The sequence below is a fragment of the Eubalaena glacialis genome, chromosome 10 (assembly GCF_028564815.1).
Source record: "Eubalaena glacialis isolate mEubGla1 chromosome 10, mEubGla1.1.hap2.+ XY, whole genome shotgun sequence".
In the NCBI taxonomy this organism is placed as follows: domain Eukaryota; kingdom Metazoa; phylum Chordata; class Mammalia; order Artiodactyla; family Balaenidae; genus Eubalaena; species Eubalaena glacialis.
Genome location: NC_083725.1, coordinates 23,374,040 through 23,390,924, shown reverse-complemented (window position 1 = coordinate 23,390,924; position 16,885 = coordinate 23,374,040). Strand labels below are relative to the sequence as shown.

Here is a 16,885-nt window from a genome sequence, read left to right as displayed (position 1 = left end):
TAAGTGGTGAAAATGGAATCTGAACCCACTCCATTTTACTCCAAAGCATGTATTATTTCAACTATAGCAAAGGAAGCATACAGTGAGAGAAAAGGAAGGAATGCTCAGGTCAGAGGCTGGGGTATATCAACATCAAAGGGACAAGTGAAGTGAGCAGCAAAAAAAATTCTTTTGGGCTTCCCTGGTGGCGCAGTGGTTGAGAATCTGCCTGCTAATGCAGGGGACACGGGTTCAAGCCCTGGTCTGGGAAGATCCCACATGCCGCGGAGCAACTAGGCCCGTGAGCTGCAACTACTGAGCCTTCGCGTTTGGAGCCTGTGCTCCACAATAAAAGAGGCCACGATAGTGAGAGGCCCGTGCACTGCGATGAAGAGCGGACCCTGCTTGCCGCAACTAGAGAAAGCCCTCACACAGAAACGAAGACCCAACACAGCCAAAAATAAATAAATAAATAAATAAATAAATAAATAAATAAATAATTCTTTTAGGGAGTCCCCTGGTGGCCTAGTGGTTACGATTCTGGGCTTTCACTGCAGGGGATCGGGTTCAATCCCTGGTTGGGGAACTGAGATCCTGCAAGCCACGCAGCGTGGCCAAAAAAAAAATTTATTTTGGAACATGCAATCAGAGGGACAGGCGAAGAATCAAGAGAAAGTGTTATGTGGGAATCCAGGACCAGAGAATGTTAAGAAGGGTGGTCAAGAAGGTCAAATGCTATAGAAAAGTCAGGCTGAGGACTGGAAAACCCATTTCATTTACATTTAAGAAGATTTGGTGACTTTTTTGAGAACTGATAGCATGCACGGTGGGGTGAAAAGTCAGATGGCAGTGAACTGAGAAGACCTCAGTAAGGAGGAAAACAGAAATGGTGAGAGGAGGAGAGAGGGTATTTGCTGGAGAGGAAGGTGGGAAGGAATGAGGGTTTTTTAGGATGAGAGGACATTTGCAGGCTGAGATGAGGGGTTAGTGAAGGAGAAACAGATACAAGGGGAGGAGCATGAATGAGGAGGGAAGAGGGCCGCTTCCTCTGATGATGATGAGAGGCAGGAGTAGGTACCTCTGTGGGAGACGGGGAGGTGGGGAAGACGGCAGCTGAAGGAGCTCAAATCCAACTGCCCCTCTATCCATTATAAAGTAGGCAGGTCTACCTGTTGAGAGTGAAAGGGACAGGGAGAGTGACAGAGGCTTCAGGAAAAGGACCCTGTGGGAAGCTGGAAAGAGCTAAAGATTTCCTGGGAGCACCAAGGACTCAGCTGGGGCTGGAAATCGTAATTTTGTAATTGAATCAATCCACAAGGTTCTGTGTTTCCTCTAGAAGTGCTCAGGAGGCCTGGGACCTGAGTGGAGGAAACCAGAAATAGGCTAATGTAGGACCAGAAATGGTCAGAGGAGAGGCAGAGATCGCCAAGGCAAAGGAAGTGAGGATGGTGGTGAGAGTGTATTTGAAGGGATTGATCGTGGAATCTGCACCTGGGAGAAGAAACTAAAGGAAAGCTGATAAACCGAGAAGATGGAGAAGAGTAAGGAGAAGAGAACTTGCTGCGACTGAAAATAAGTTTCATGGGAATGGAGGAGTGTGGAAATTGGGGCTTTGAGCACCGAGTGGAGTTTCAGAGTTCACGATTTCAGGGGGAGGGCAATTCTGTGGAATAAGATGCAGGATGTGGCCTCAGTACGTGGCCTTAGTGAAGTGGCACAGAGGGGGACAATCATTGCAGTGGGGACGGTCAAGGAATTGCAAGGCTGGACTGTCTTCATCATGGATCCTGAAATCACTCCAGGAGAGTGGTAGATGGTTAAATCCTGAGGGTATTTACTACTCTGCCCAGAGTCATGTGATTTTAAAAACTGATAAGCATGTCTTCAGTGCAATCACTGATAAAAAATTTTAGTTGAAGAAAGGCCTTTGTCATGTCACTACTATGTCTGCATGTTGATCTGTTAAGTGGCATCTAACAACGAGATCAGAGATTCACCCCTGAGTGGGACTATTCTTGTCCACAGGTTAAGGGTCACATTGACTTCAGGTCTCGGCCTCTCGCTTTAAATCTAACTTGGGAGCCAACCACTAAACCAAGCCTCAGTTTGTCTCCTCTTTGACTTGAAGATTCCTGTACTTCTCACCCAGGGGGCAGGCAAGACCTAGTTCTTGCTATAAATGCCTGCTGCTGGCTCTGAGAAAAATTGATTTGAAGGACAAAGTAGACACTTATGAGGACCAACCACACCACCCACTCTCCTTCCCCCACAAAGATGTTTATCTTAAAAGAGGCCTGGGGTGCAAGCCCAGGCCCTGAGTAGCTCTGCTGCTAGGTTTTACAATTGACTACAGCTGCTCCTGCAGCAGATGAAATAACACGTGCTTTTTGTAAGAGGCTGTTACCCTCTGGGGTGTTGGACTAGTAGTTTTATTTTTATTTTCCTCCTCCTCCTTTTTGCTTCACAATCTTTTTTCAAATTATAACTTCTATGAAATCCAGATATGTAGAATAGGGAAAAGCAGAGCTTCTCTGTTAGGGCTGGGGTGGGAATCCACAGGTCAGTTGACTTACTTTCTTTTTCTCTACCTCCACCCACCCCCCACCCAGACCCCCAGACATCTGAAATAACTCCTTAGGGCTTCTTTCAGCAGCTGGGAAAAAAGCACTGCATTTTGTTTCCTTCTAGCACTGTCATTTTGTAAGTCTATTATTCAGTGAAGACAAGATGCAACAGGTTCCAAAATATGAAAGTATCTTGGTTATTAAGAAATGTATCTTGAACATGCCCCCAGTTCTTGATCTGTTTCCAACAGCAGCTGGAGAAGCACAGTAGGACCACAGTCAGGTTCCAATCAGGCCCCTGGGGGTGTTGTAGCTCATAGCTCTGGGGTAGCTGCCTAGCTCACAATAATTCCCTTCTCTAGAAACATGCCCCCTCTGCAAAAACAGTGGTTGGCCCCAGGACCAGCTGGTATCAGGTAACCCCATCTATGGGCCACAGGTGACTGGTCTAGCTGTGTTGATTGGTCAAATCCAGCCAATCCCTGGAATTTTTTGATCTGGCATTTAGGAATAGAATCAGTTTTCTCTCTCTGTCTCTGACAAAGATATAAAAGCTGGATGTTGCCATAAGCCATGTTGCCCACCTGAGAGAAAAGTCATTTGTAGTGAGAAGGAACAGAGCTACCCACAGAAAGAACCAGAAATAAGAGACAGAGAGCAGAGGGAGAGATCCTGCCAGCGTTTTGAGCTCTTGATTTTCATTGTTTCTGGGACACTGCCCAATCCTTGCCCTTTCCATGGTTTAGTTTTTCAGCCTTTCCTTGGATTCCATGAGTCAGTAAATTCCACTTTCTATCTCTGCCATTTCAAGATGGGTTCTTGGCACTTTACAACCAAACTAATAAAGGAAACAAGACAATCAAACAGACAATGTCAGTGGCAGCACAGAACTAATCTCAGTCCAGAATTAACATCTCTAATTTGTTCTGGGGAAGCTGGAAGGATGCCTGTGTAATCCAGAAGTCAAGACAGACAGAGTTTTTATGAAAATCTGAGTCAGGCCACAGGGGGAGGAAAAGTAGACATAGCAATAGTCAAAACTGTGTGAGCAGGATTTGGGGTTGATGAGACTGGACCGCTAAAGTTGTGAGAGCAGTGGTGATACCAGGGAGCGGCTGGAGGTATCTCCATCGGCTTCCTCCAGGTCACTCCAAAACCGTACAAGCATATGAGATAAAACTCTTCCAGAATAGACAATTCTGTCCACATTCTTCCTTTGTGCAAGAAAGCTTTCTTGTCACCAAATGTAACTTTCTTTCTGTTTTTCTTTGGGACCTGAACTTCCTTCCAAACAAGTCTGTAAACCCAGCCTCTGCTCTCTATCTACTCTAAGCCTCTAGGTCAAAGAGAATTCCTGCAGGGGACTTATGCCATTAGAGTTGCAAAAGCACTGACTGGGCTTCACCAGGGAAGTCTGTGATACCTAGTGTTCCCAGTGGAGAAACATCCAAGGAGTTGGCTTTATGGCTCCCTGCTGGCAAGCAAGAAAGACAAACACGAAAAGCAGCAGGCTCTTGTGGTGCGCTGGAGAGAGCATTCAGGAGGAGACCTGAATGGCTCAGGAAGGAAATCAGTTCTACAGTGAAACCAGATACCTGTTTAGAACTCTGAGACCCTCCAGCTGCAGAAGATGAGATGGGGGTGGAGCCGTTGCTGAGAAACTGAGAGGAAGGCAGGAGGTTTGGAAACCTTGAGTTATTACTGGCCTAAATTCTCCCAGTAGAAGAATGCAATATTGTATTTCTTTTCTATTAACTCTTTCAGGCCTTTACTGAACCAGGAAAAGCTATTCATTGAACCTGGTGGGTAATCACTTAAAAATAAAGTTAGTAAGTAAAAATATCATTAAATGTCTTCTTCCCTGTATGGGCAGAGCTCTTTGTATTCCTGTTCAGCCCAGTGGTCAAAGAATAATGATATGATGATATCTGAAAAGATACCATCTCCTAACCTTATTTTAAAATTTCCATTAACTATGAGTTCAACAAACACTCTGTTCCTTCATGAGTACATGTTACAAGGTAAGTGCTCAATAAATGCATGTGAATGAATGAATGAAGTATCACTGTATGGTCTACGCGTGTCCCTTATAGAAACAGAGCATGGAGCCCACCGTTAGGGCCTTTCAGATTGGTTCCCTACCCCCTTACCATACCTCACCACTGAAGGTTATGTCCATGACCACTCAAAGGGGGCCTGGTTTGGAGATAACAAATAAGGACATACACTCAGGAAAACATTAGTTGGAATCTGTGGTTCACACAGCCTAGACAACAAGGCCAGTCAAGGTGGCTGAAGCACCTCCAGTGCTCCCCAGCCTCTCTGAACTGCCTGGGGGAGTGGCACCTGGCAAACAGCACCCTATCACCGATCCACATGCCTGGCCAGGCCATCACTCACCACAGGGAACATAAAACTGCCTGACAGCTTGATGCCAGGGAGCATCTGTTGAGCTGGCATTGACTCCTGTGGGAACAAAGCCAAGGAGCCTGGGTGAGGAGAGCAGAAATCAGTCAGGATAGAAAAAAGAAGGCTAGGGGTGTGTGGTGCTCTGGTACACCGAAGATTTAACAGGTCTTTAATTTCTATAGTAAATCACAGAGGAATTCATTGTGGAGATGACTGAGAGCCTCCGGTTGGCCCATGCTGCAAATCCTCCTCCATGGAAGGCATGGGGCGCTTAGAAGAGATGTGCCCTGCAGCTGCTCCAACTGCCAATGCCCTTCCTCACTCATTCTGCGTCCCCCTTACGGGCATGACACCACAAAAAGGCCCTTCCTGTATTTCTCAGGGCCTGCCAGGCAGATGACTCTCAATGTGGGATTTACATTTCTATTTTTCTAGTTGGAGGGAAAATTGTAGGGAAAGTCTTCTAAGGCATCTGTTTGAAAGGTTAAGGCTCAGAGAACTGATTTCCTGTCAACCAACATTTTAATAAATCACTCCCACAACTTCCATTACACTATAGCCAGTCACAAGCTGGCTCTGCCTGACAAGCAAGATTTCTGTATTGTCAGAATTTTCCCAAGTTTCCACTCTGAACATGTGCTCTATTTTCACTGGCCTGTGAGCGCCACTTGGGCACAGATTCTATGTTATTTGCCTTCTATTTCCAGAGCTTGGCACAGTGCCTGGTAAGCACAGTAATTCAGTGACTGTCTAGCGATTGAGTGTTTGCATGCATGTTTACCAAATGAGCAGGAAAAAAAGTCTGGCCTCAGTGATCAGGTAGGTTGGTAAATATTTGGTGCTTTTCATGATATCATTAACTGGAAGATATCTCTTTGATCTCCCAAAAACACTACCTCTTTTATGACACTTAGTACATTAAGCATCCTATATGTTTTTTTCAGTACAACTATAAATCTCTCTCCCTGTAAATTCATTGGAAGCAGGGACCAGGTCTTTTTCAATTATTTTATCTATCCCCTCGCCCAATAATGAACTAAATAACTAAATGAACGAATGCTTACTGGCCAAACCATATTGTAGTCTCAGGTCTGTCAAAAAACCTTTCAACACAAGCACCAAAGTCTTTTTTAAAAGAAAGTTCAGCCCCCAGAAAAAACACTGGCACATGAATCAAAGACAACATTCATATAACAACATCAATACCAAGAAGCAGAGAAAACAAATAAATAGCTTTGAGGCAGAGGCAGAATGGGGAAATTTGGACCGATAGAAAGCCTGGCCAGGCCCAGAACATAGGAGACAGGGGATGACAGCCAGGGTGAGGTACAGAATGAGGCAGTAGCCAAAACTTGTGGATAATCCACAATGCAGATTTGCCATATCAATAAAAGCAATTGCACTGACAGCACTGACATGGATCAATCCTGTGAGTAATTTGTTAGGTGTGCGGAGGCCAGGAAGGTGGAAGAAGACAGGTGGTAGAAGAAAGAAAGGAAGGTGGTAGAAGAAAATTATGATGTGCATAATCATCCAGAGTGGCAACTGGACTGAGAACAGAGGCCAACAGTGGCTAGAGGGAAGCCTTGATTCAGAGGGCAGAGTTTCACTGCTGCAGGGTTCCCTTATAATTAACCAATTAGGGCCATAGCTTCATTTCCTGTGGCAATTTTCTCTGCCATAGAGAATGAAGTCACAGCCCTAACCACATAGACCTATAAAGCATCTGGGTGATAAAGAACAGCTTCAGATATGCTTGGCTCATTCCCAGGAGATGACTGGGTACATGTGTGGTATTCTTAGCCCCAGTAGGAAGAGTTTCTCAGAGAAATTGAAGTGTATTCTGACATTAGCTTTTAAGTCCCTCTTTACACCCTTATCACATGACTCTAACAAAAGAGACTGAACATTACTGGATCTATTAAGCAACCCTAGAGGCTGGAATCGGTCAAACAGGGCCCCACTGACTCTGAAATGACCAACTGTACCATTATTCAGTAGCACTATGTGTGATCCCATATGAGAAAAGCATTATTTAATATAATTTATTATGTATATGAAAGAATTATTTAAACTGTAAGGAATCATTGAGATTAAACATATAACTATTATTTAGACGATGTCAATTTCTCAGAGAAACCGAAAGTACCTATTGGCTATCAGAGTTCAAATCTACTAAGAGAAGGGAGTGGACTGTACATTAGCCTGTGGAGGGGGTGGAGGGAAGTTTACAAGATGGGTAGAAAAATCAAGTGTCAGAGAGGGAAGAGAGGCATTACTGCATTATTCTAAAGATGAATTAATTATAAAGTTGTCTGTTGTTTTTATGAAGACTCTATTACCACCACAAAAAGAAAACTCTCCCACTCTCCTTGACCCTTATATTTTATAAGAATTGGGTACATTTCAGGAGACATTTATGGAAGCACCAAAGCGTGAAAAAGAAAAAGACAGTCTACCTCTTGGTTTACCTGGCTCTTCAGCTGAAAGGTTTGGAGGTGAAATGAGCAAAAGGCAAAGATTAGGACTCACTCTGTGTGGGTTTCCTCTTCCTAATAAGACAGTGGAACCTGATCCCTGGGGACTGACTGACAAAAATGGGAGACCATAAGATGGCCTAAGGAGCTTCTATGAGGCTCAAGACCAGGGGAGGCCCAAAGGCAGAGAGTGAAAAAAGAATACTGGAAGCAGTCAAAAAGGTGGCTTCCCAGCTCATCTGTGTTTCAACTCTCAGACTGTAGCTCTTTGTTAACAATCCCCTTCCATGTGTTCAAAGGGGAATGATGCAAAGATGAGGACCCGCACAGTGCAGATGGGACGCAAGCTCTACCCTTCAGCGAAGGCTGTGACACCCCTCAGCCAAAGGAAAATTCTGTCTCAGTTGGTTAGGTTGGGACAGCATTTGTGCAGTTTTCCTCTCTGTGTCAGGAAAAAGGCTGGGGCACAGGGGCCAGGACTGGGGAAGGATCTGAGGCAGGTCAGGCTGCAGAGCTTCTTAATTAAAAACAGGAATTAAGGAAAGAGTCTGTAGTGCAGATGTAGAAAGAAAATCTTATACACAAATTCATGAGAATGGTTACCTCCGGGGAAAAGGCCAGGATGGCAGGGGTGGCCAAGGCACTCGGTCTTGCCTGCAATGTTCATATTTAAGAAGAGAATGTATTCATATGTTAATTGCTTAACAAAAAACAGACTTTAAAAAACCTTAAACTTAAGAAAGAGCGACATAAAGGGAAGAGAGGGAGAGGCAGAAAGAAAAGGAGGGAGAAAGGAAGAAAGACACAACTAACAGTCCAGCTCTCCTCGTAGGGGTCTCCCTGGATGCTGGGATAAGGCAACCCAAGGGGTGGGGTGCAGAAGCAATGGAAGACATATGGAGCAAATCGCAAGGGGCAAAGGTCCTAAACCAGAATGTCCGGGGTCACAAGAGAAGAAAATGGAATAAATAACAAAATTCTGAGAGAAAACAGTGAAGAGAAAAAGACTCCCCGCCAGCCCTAGCCCATACTGCCTGTCAGATTGAGGCCCCAGTTTCCCACTCTCACACAGAAAGGAACAAACACCGCTCCCCTGAATTGGGCCCAGAAACCTCTCTCTCCTCGTAGGTCCTCTCTGCCAATCATACGCGTGGTTGTGGAGAAATGTACTACCCTAGATTTAGAAAGAGATGTGAACATGAAGAGGGCACTTCCTGTGGACCACCGACTCACCCTGCCCCCTCTCAAACTTTCTACCAATGCAATGCCACCCCACCCCTCCCTTGGCCCACTCACTTAGCTCCTGAAACAGAATGAGCACCTTTGCCATATATTCACAGGCTTCCCTGGGGATTTCCTTAGGGCAAAGCCGGGGGAGAGAGGAGACCACTTCTTTTGGAAGGAGATGACCTCTGAATTTGTGGTCCTGTCTTCTGGGCGCAGGCAAGCTACCAGGCAAGGTCATCGCCCAGCTCAGCTGGAAGAGGTCGGCCCTCTTGATTTCACCAGGCTCGTCTGTACTGTACCCACCACCTTAGCCTCCTTAGGGCTCTGTGGGGGGATTGTTCTGGGGTCCCGGTGAGGATGGGGGCAGAAGAGGACCCCTCCCAGAGGTTAGGCGGGAGGCGCTAGGGCAGGGGAGCTGGGGAGTGCGAGGAGCAGACAGTTACCTCATTGAAGCCCTCCTGCAGGACGTCCAGTAAGTTCCCCCGGGTTAGGCAGGCTAGCATTGTTCCTGCCGGGCCCCCGGGGCGGGGTCTCCGGGCCCGGCGGCCACCGCCTCCTTCTCCCTGTGCACACAAAGACTCTCGGCTCAGCTCATTGGGATGTCTCCGGAGTCCCGCATGCCACTTACTGGAAACCTAGACCCGGGCCAAACTAGCGGCTTCCACTGGGCATGCTCGCACCCGGGCTCCGCAGGAGGGGCCCGGGCGCTGTCGCGGTTCCTATAGAAACTGCTGGGCGCGCACCCAGCGGAGGGGCGCTGGCTGGGGGCCCCCTGCCCGGCGTGCGTCAAGGAGAGCCCCGCGGCGCGCACACACACGCACACTCTCACACACCGGGCCGGGGGGTGGGCGTGTGTGCATACGCTGCACACACACACACACACACACACCAGGCTGGCCTGCCGGCGTGTGCATGTGCATGTGCTGTGCGCGCGCGCGCACACACACACACACACACACACGCACACATACAGACACACACAAGTTCCAATGACTTAAGGCCTCAAGTGCCTCACCACAAGGTGGGTAGGAAGGGGAGTGAATCATAGGATTTTTTTTTTCCCCCAGACTAGCTGAAAACAGCAACCTTTTTCCACATGGGGCCTGGACAGTGAAGTTAGGCTAAAGAAGGGGAAACAGAAGGGAAAGACACAAAAAGAGGATAGAGAGAGCTTTAGTTATTGATGGTATTAGGGTACATTTAATAAAATTAGTGCTAAACCAATCACAGGATCACAACAGAAACATCAAGGGTGAACCAAGGATGAACAAGGTTTTACCAAAAAACCTTTCTTTTTCAAATGACTGCTAAAATGTAAAACCCATACTTTAAATGAGTTTTAAGTTAATTAAATGGGTTTTAATGAAAATGGGTTGAACTGCAAAATGTCCTGGTACTTTTGAAAGGGTTAGGTAAAAGCTTCCTCAAGGGACACAGAGAGCCATTCCCCTGTTTTTAGTTACTCCAGTCACATTTATTTTTAAAAATACTAATCATCTTTTCTCTCAGTGCACACTCGTGTCTCTATAGGAAAACTGGAAGCTGAAAGGACACCCATATTATGTTACACCTCATGACCCCAGATGGGCAGAAGGGTTTACACAGTGTTAAGGCACGCAGAAGGTCAGGCCTCGCCCAAGGACACAGCTGGGCAGTGACAGAGGCTATTTGAGGAGCTAGGACTCTACACTGGTGATTTTGCAAAAGGCCCAGATTCCCTCCCCAAATCCCATTAGTACCTTAGCAAGAAAAGTCAGTCATGGCTCTTGTTCAACCTAATTGACCTCCTCCTCCTCAGGTCACTAGAAAAGAAGAAAATCCTTATCCGAAGCAGCTAGAGCTAGCCACATCTTCCTGAACGTCGAAAGCTGCTGAACACAAAGAGAAAAGACACACCTCCCTCTGACCACAGCAAAGAGGAAGCAGAAGTCAGCCGAGGTGTTAAGTGGCTGCTGCTGGTTGAATGCTGTGGGTTCAATTCTGGCTAAGGCTGGGGAAAAGCCATGACACCAACTCAGACTGAACCCGAACAGCCCACAAGTCAGAAGACCACTGTCCTTCATCCTCTAGATGGGGAATTTGGTTGCCAAGAACTCCCCTCGCGGCCACCACAGTTCATGGGGTAACACCCTCAGTTGAGTCATTAACCCATGTTAATGCAACAAGGCCCCTTTTAAAGAGAACCGTGAAACTTCCAAGAGTATAAAGTTGTATGCAACACATCTACATACTTAGTGATGCAAGTCCAGAACACCCAGTTGGTGGATCCCTGGATAGAGGATTCTGATTGGCTGACAGCCCATCATGCTTTGGATACAGCATAAAATATTGAGATATCAGAGGGAGGTCCTGCTGCCAGTTATCTGTGCCAAGAGGTCACTGTTTCTCAAACAACAAGCTATTTATCAAAGTAGGACCTGTGAACTCAATATTCCTGGGAAAAGACATTAAATCACTGAATTTTAAAGCTCCAAAAAAAGATCTCATCTGGCCCAACTCTCTCATCTCACAGATGAAGGAACCAAGGCTAGCAGAGGTGCTCACAGTCACTTAGCAAGTCAGTACAGGAGCTAAGATCTGAACCAAAGGCCTCTGAGGCCCAGTACTATGCTGTTTGCCCTATGCTGGAGGAATTAGAGAGAATTGTGGTAAATAGATACAAGATCTATTATAGGGCATATGATCCAAGACTACTATTCCTTGGAAGTCTATAATAATACCAACCACATATTCTACAGCAAGAGTATCCAATAGAACTTTCTGTGATGGTGGAAATGTTCCATATCTGTGCTGTCCAATCCAGTGGCCACGAACCACATGTGGCTAATGAAAACTTGAAATGTGGCAAATGCAAGGTTGGAACTAAAATTGACATGGCATTTAATATTAATTCGTTTAAATTGAGGTAGTACAATTCCAAAATATTCTGTTCCAGTGTCCCCACACAACTACTGGGATGTTCCAAAAATTATAATATGTTCACATAGAGTCTGCCTCTCAGACTTGGAAAAAGCAAAAAATTCTTGTTGGACCAGATAATCCCAATTTTTTTTTTTCCTCAAAACATATGTTCACCATACTTATCATGGTCTGACTTAGAAAGTGACCCAGGTAAAGAATCAAGCTTTAGCTCCAAGCAGCACTAACATTTACTATTCCTTCTATCCTCTCCATCTCACCCTATTGTGATATCAACACAAGGGCTGGGAGAATAAGTGGGTTAGCTAAATGACCTAGGAATAACTAGGACAATGATCCGCATCCTGTAGTGCCCGAGCAAGGGAAAACTGCAAGCCAGCCCCGGTAGCTGGAACCACTCCCACCGCTACAGGCCTGTTATTCACTCTGCCTGGAGGAGAGGCAAAGAGTCCAAGCAAGCTGCTTTCTGCATATCTCTGTCATGCTGCCTGGTTTCTGAAATTACACCAAGCTTCCTCAGTCCTGCATTACTTTAACAATAAAGGCAATGGATAAACAACAAGATCCTACTGTATGGCACAGGGAACTATATTCAATATCCTGTGATAAACCATAACGGAAAAGAATATGAAAAAGAATGTATATATACGTATAACTGAATCACTGCTGTACAGTAGAAATTAGCACAACATTGTAAATCAACTATACTTGAATAAAATAAAATTTTAAAAAACCAATAAAGGCAGATACTTTCCTCACCAACTAAAAGCTACCCAAATATCTATTTACAAAAGTAATAATAGCAAAATTGAGCTCTTACTATGTGCCAAGCCCTGTAGTAAGCACTTACGTACATTAGCTCATGTGATGGTCACAGTTACCACAATCAGTAGGTTATTTTTATTGTCCCCACTTTACATATGCAGAAAGAGAGATCTGGAGGGTAATTTGCCCCAACCCCATAGCTACTAAGCGGTGAAGCCAAAGTCCAGGTTCTTAATCATTATGCAATATTTTTATATGATGCTACAGCATAGAAGGAACTCAGCATATGTTTTTAGTTGAATGAAAGAATGAGCCAATGGAGGAAACACTGGCAAACTCATTCATCACTTCTATTAATACAGATAATAACATGTTAGCCTAAGTAAGACTTTGAACCTCAAACAAAACTGTCATTTGGGGAAAATATTGACTGTGACTTCTCCCTGCAGAGAACTAAGAAGTGTGAAATTCACACCTATGTAAAATTTAACACATCTATTATGGGCCATCATTAATGACTATAAGGAAGCAGAAAGGCAGTTTGAATAAACAAATAATTAAGATTGTCAATGGAAATATTTTAAATGACTCTCTGAAATAATTTCTTAGTCTTTTTCTGTTTTCTCACATTAGCAAGTTCCTTGTCAGTAACATATGTTTACAATTTCTATTGCATTTATCTTCAGAGACATCACCATAAATACATACACACAAAAGGGTTCACGTCTACCGGCAAAGGTCCCAAACGTGTCCTGGCTCCTAAACTGCTCTCTTTTGTCTCCAGGCTTTTCTGCCAGTCTGCATCCCTTAATCTTCCTTAGGCAACACATTCATCTTGCTGTTCAACTGCTCAAATGTCTTCAAACACTCCCTTTTCCTAGCATGTCAGGTATAAATTCCTCATGCCCAGCTCTTAAGGCCTCCCCCCTCACTGCCTATGCTCAGTTCGCAGGCTCTTCACCATTTCATAGATTCACGGGGCTCATTTTCACCTCTATACCTTCATGACTATCCCTCTGCCTAGAATGCCCCGCACTTCTGCTACTCAAGTCTTCACTATGCCTAGTTTAAGTTCCACTTCCTCATGGAACTCCTCTGACCACTCCTGAGTTCGTTAAAATCAAGACAGATCTGATCACAATCTGTCTGGAACACCCACCTCTCAGATAACCCATGGTGCATCCCTGCCCTTCTTTCAGGTCTCCGCCCAAATGTGTTTATTCTGTTTGGCCTTCTCTGACCACTCTACTTAAAATGATACCACCTCCTCACTTCAGCACTCCCAAACTTCTTTGCCTGGTTTATTTTTATTTTCCTTCCTAACATTCATCACCATCTTGCATACTCTAGATTTACTTGTTTACTTGTTTATTGTCAGCCTCCCTTCTGCCCAGAATGTAAGCTGCATAAGGGCAGGGAGTTTTGTATGTTTTGTTACTGATTTATCTCTAGAACCAAGAATAGTTCATGGCATATAGTAGATGTTCAATAAATATTGGCTTCTTCTCCTTAAAATTCAAAAGTGATAGCATGCTATATACTATATTATTTAGCACTTTATAGTTAATTTAGGAATGTGGTTTTTTTATCTCTTTTACTGCATTTCCAAGACAAATATAAACAATTTCTGGTATTCTTCTATACTTTCCTCTCCTTCACCAATGCAGTCTTTCATTAAACATATATTAAATGTATACTGAGCACCTATTATATACAGCAGGTCCTATTCTTTTAGCAAAAACTTCAAGAAGTCACAGTTACACATAAATACACACACACACAGAAGGGCAAGAAACAAGACTAAAAGAAAGAATAGTAAAAGGAAGACTACTAAAACAGAGAATCCAATATTAGTATGTGGGGACAGAGTGTACAGGGTGATTGTGACAGACTGAGTGGGGAGAAAAAGGAAAAAAGAGACAGAATGGTGTGAGACTAGAGTAGGATGCTGCCAAAGTAGTCACCAGATGCTAGTGCTTAATATAAACTGTACCAAAGCAGATATGCAAATATATTCTACATGATTTTTTAAAATTCACATTTCAAACGTTATCTGCCAAGTAGCCTGTGGGTAAAATCAGATTAGGACTAGCGCCATCTGGTGGGTATTTTGGAAGTGACCCTGAGTTTCTCTCAATAAAAACACTTGTAAATGCCCCCATGTCTCTGGACTGCCATTCATAATGTGTTATGGTTCCACATGACTAATTATACTACCGTGAAATAATCTTTCTGCAGGACCCTGGGTCTCGTTGCAAGAGGTAGCCAGATTTCTACCAAGGACCTTCCTATCTCCCAACTGATGTCCCTCTGCCTTCTGAAGGATGTATACAAAATCTGACACTGCAATTCTTCTTTTAAAAAGTAACTTATTACTTAAAATGTTCACATCCTTTGACCTAGCATTCTACTTCTGGAACTCTATCCTGAGGGAAAAAAAGTCTTAAATGAGAAAATCAATTAGTTATTTACAAGGCGGGGAGGGGAACCTAAAAGTCCAACAACAAAGGAATGGTCAAGAAAATTACAGCCATAACAAAAAGAATAAAATACCTAGGAATAAACCTACCTAGGGAGACAAAAGACCTGTATGCAGAAAACTATAAGACACTGTTGAAAGAAATTAAAGATGATACCAACAGATGGAGAGATATACCATGTTCTTGGATTGGAAGAATCAATATCGTGAAAATGACTATACTACCCAAAGCAATCTACAGATTCAATGCAATCCCTATCAAATTACCAATGGCATTTTTACAGAACTAGAAAAAAAAATCTTAAAATTTGTATGGAGACACAAAAGACCCCGAATAGCCAAAGCTGTCTTGAGGGAAAAAAACAGAGCTGGAGGAATCAGACTCCCTGACTTCAGACTATACTACAAAGCTACAGTAATCAAGACAATACGGCACTGGCACAAAAACAGAAATATAGATCAATGGAACAGTATAGAAAGTCCAGAGATAAACCCACGCACCTATGGTCAACTAATCTATGACAAAGGAGGCAAGGATATACAATGGAGAAAAGACAGTCTCTTCAATAAGTGGTGCTGGGAACACTGGACAGCTACATGTAAAAGAATGAAATTAGAACACTCCCTAACACCAGACACAAAAATAAACTCAAAATGGATTAGAGACCTAAATGTAAGACTGAACACCATAAAACTCTTAGAGGAAAACATAGGAAGAACACTCTTTGACATAAATCACAGCAAGATCTTTTTTGATCCACCTCCTAGAGTAATGGAAATAAAAACAAAAATAAACAAATGGGACCTAATGAAACTTTAAAGCTTTTGCAAAGCAAAGGAAACCATAAACAAGACGAAAAGACAACCCTCAGAGTGGGAAAAAATATTTGCAAATGAATCAATGGACAAAGGATTAATCTCCAAAATATATAAACAGCTCATGCAGCTCAATATTAAAAAAAAAAACAACCCAATCCAAAAATGGGCAGAAGACCTAAATAGACATTTCTCCAAAGAGGACATACAGATGGCTGAGAAGCACATGAAAAACTGCTCAACATCACTAATTATTAGAGAAATGCAAATCAAAACTACAATGAGGTATCACCTCACACCAGTTAGAATGGGCATCATCAGAAAATCTACAAACAACAAATGCTGGCGAGGGTGTGGAGAAAAGGGAACCCTCTTGCACTGTTGGTGGGAATGTAAATTGATACAGCCACTATGGAGAACAGTATGGAGGTTCCTTAAAAAACTAAAAATAGAATTACCATATGACCCAGCAATCCCACTACTGGGTATATACCCAGAGAAAACCACAATTCAAAAAGACACATGCACCCCAATGTTCATTGCAGCACTATTTACAATAGCCAGGTCATGGAAGCAACCTAAATGCCCATCAACAGACGAATGGATAAAGAAGATGTGGTACATATATACAATGGAATATTACTCAGACATAAAAAGGAACAAAATTGGGTCATTTGTAGAGATGTGGATGAATCTAGAGACTGTCATACAGAGTGAAGTAAGTCAGAAAGAGAAAAACAAATATCGCATATTAACGCATATATGTGGAACCTAGAAAAATGGTACAGATGAACTGGTTTGCAGGGCAGAAATAGAGACACAGATGTAGAGAACAAACGTATGGACACCAAGGGGGGAAAGCAGCGGTGGGTGGGGTTGGTGGTGTGATGAATTGGGAGATTGGCATTGACATGTATACACTGATGTGTATAAAATGGATGACTAATAAGAGCCTGCTGTATAAAAAAATAAATAAAATAAAATTCAAAAGAAAAAATAAAACAACAAAAAAAGAAAATTACAGCCATTATAATGTCTACCAAACATTTGTGTTCATATGAAAACAAATATTTTAACAATTTCATATTAACAAACATTAAGCCAGAAAAAGCAAAAGGCAAAAGTATGTGCATAATATGATCTCAGATATGTAAATAATATACATAGAAAAAAGACTAGAAGAAAATATTCTAAAATATTAACAGGATTGCTTCTAGTTGGGAAGATTATGTTTTTAAAAAAATCATGGT

At 43.3% G+C, this 16,885-nt stretch overlaps 1 protein-coding gene across 5 annotated transcripts in view; it reads right to left on the bottom strand.

The window, feature by feature from the left end:
* DIXDC1 (DIX domain containing 1) overlaps window positions 1-16,885 on the bottom strand; it is a 73,571-nt gene that overhangs the window by 54,383 nt on the left and 2,303 nt on the right. Inside the window, exon 1 of one of the 5 annotated variants that reach the window (XM_061203969.1) lies at window positions 9,100-9,267. The exons of 3 other annotated variants lie outside the window; for them this stretch is intronic. In XM_061203969.1, the coding sequence (XP_061059952.1) occupies window positions 9,100-9,159 (60 nt within the window). In that variant the 5' untranslated portion in view covers window positions 9,160-9,267. Of the gene's footprint in view, window positions 1-8,032; window positions 8,103-9,099; window positions 9,268-16,885 lie in introns of those variants that run through there. One more of the 5 variants, XM_061203973.1, reaches the window with a different exon arrangement.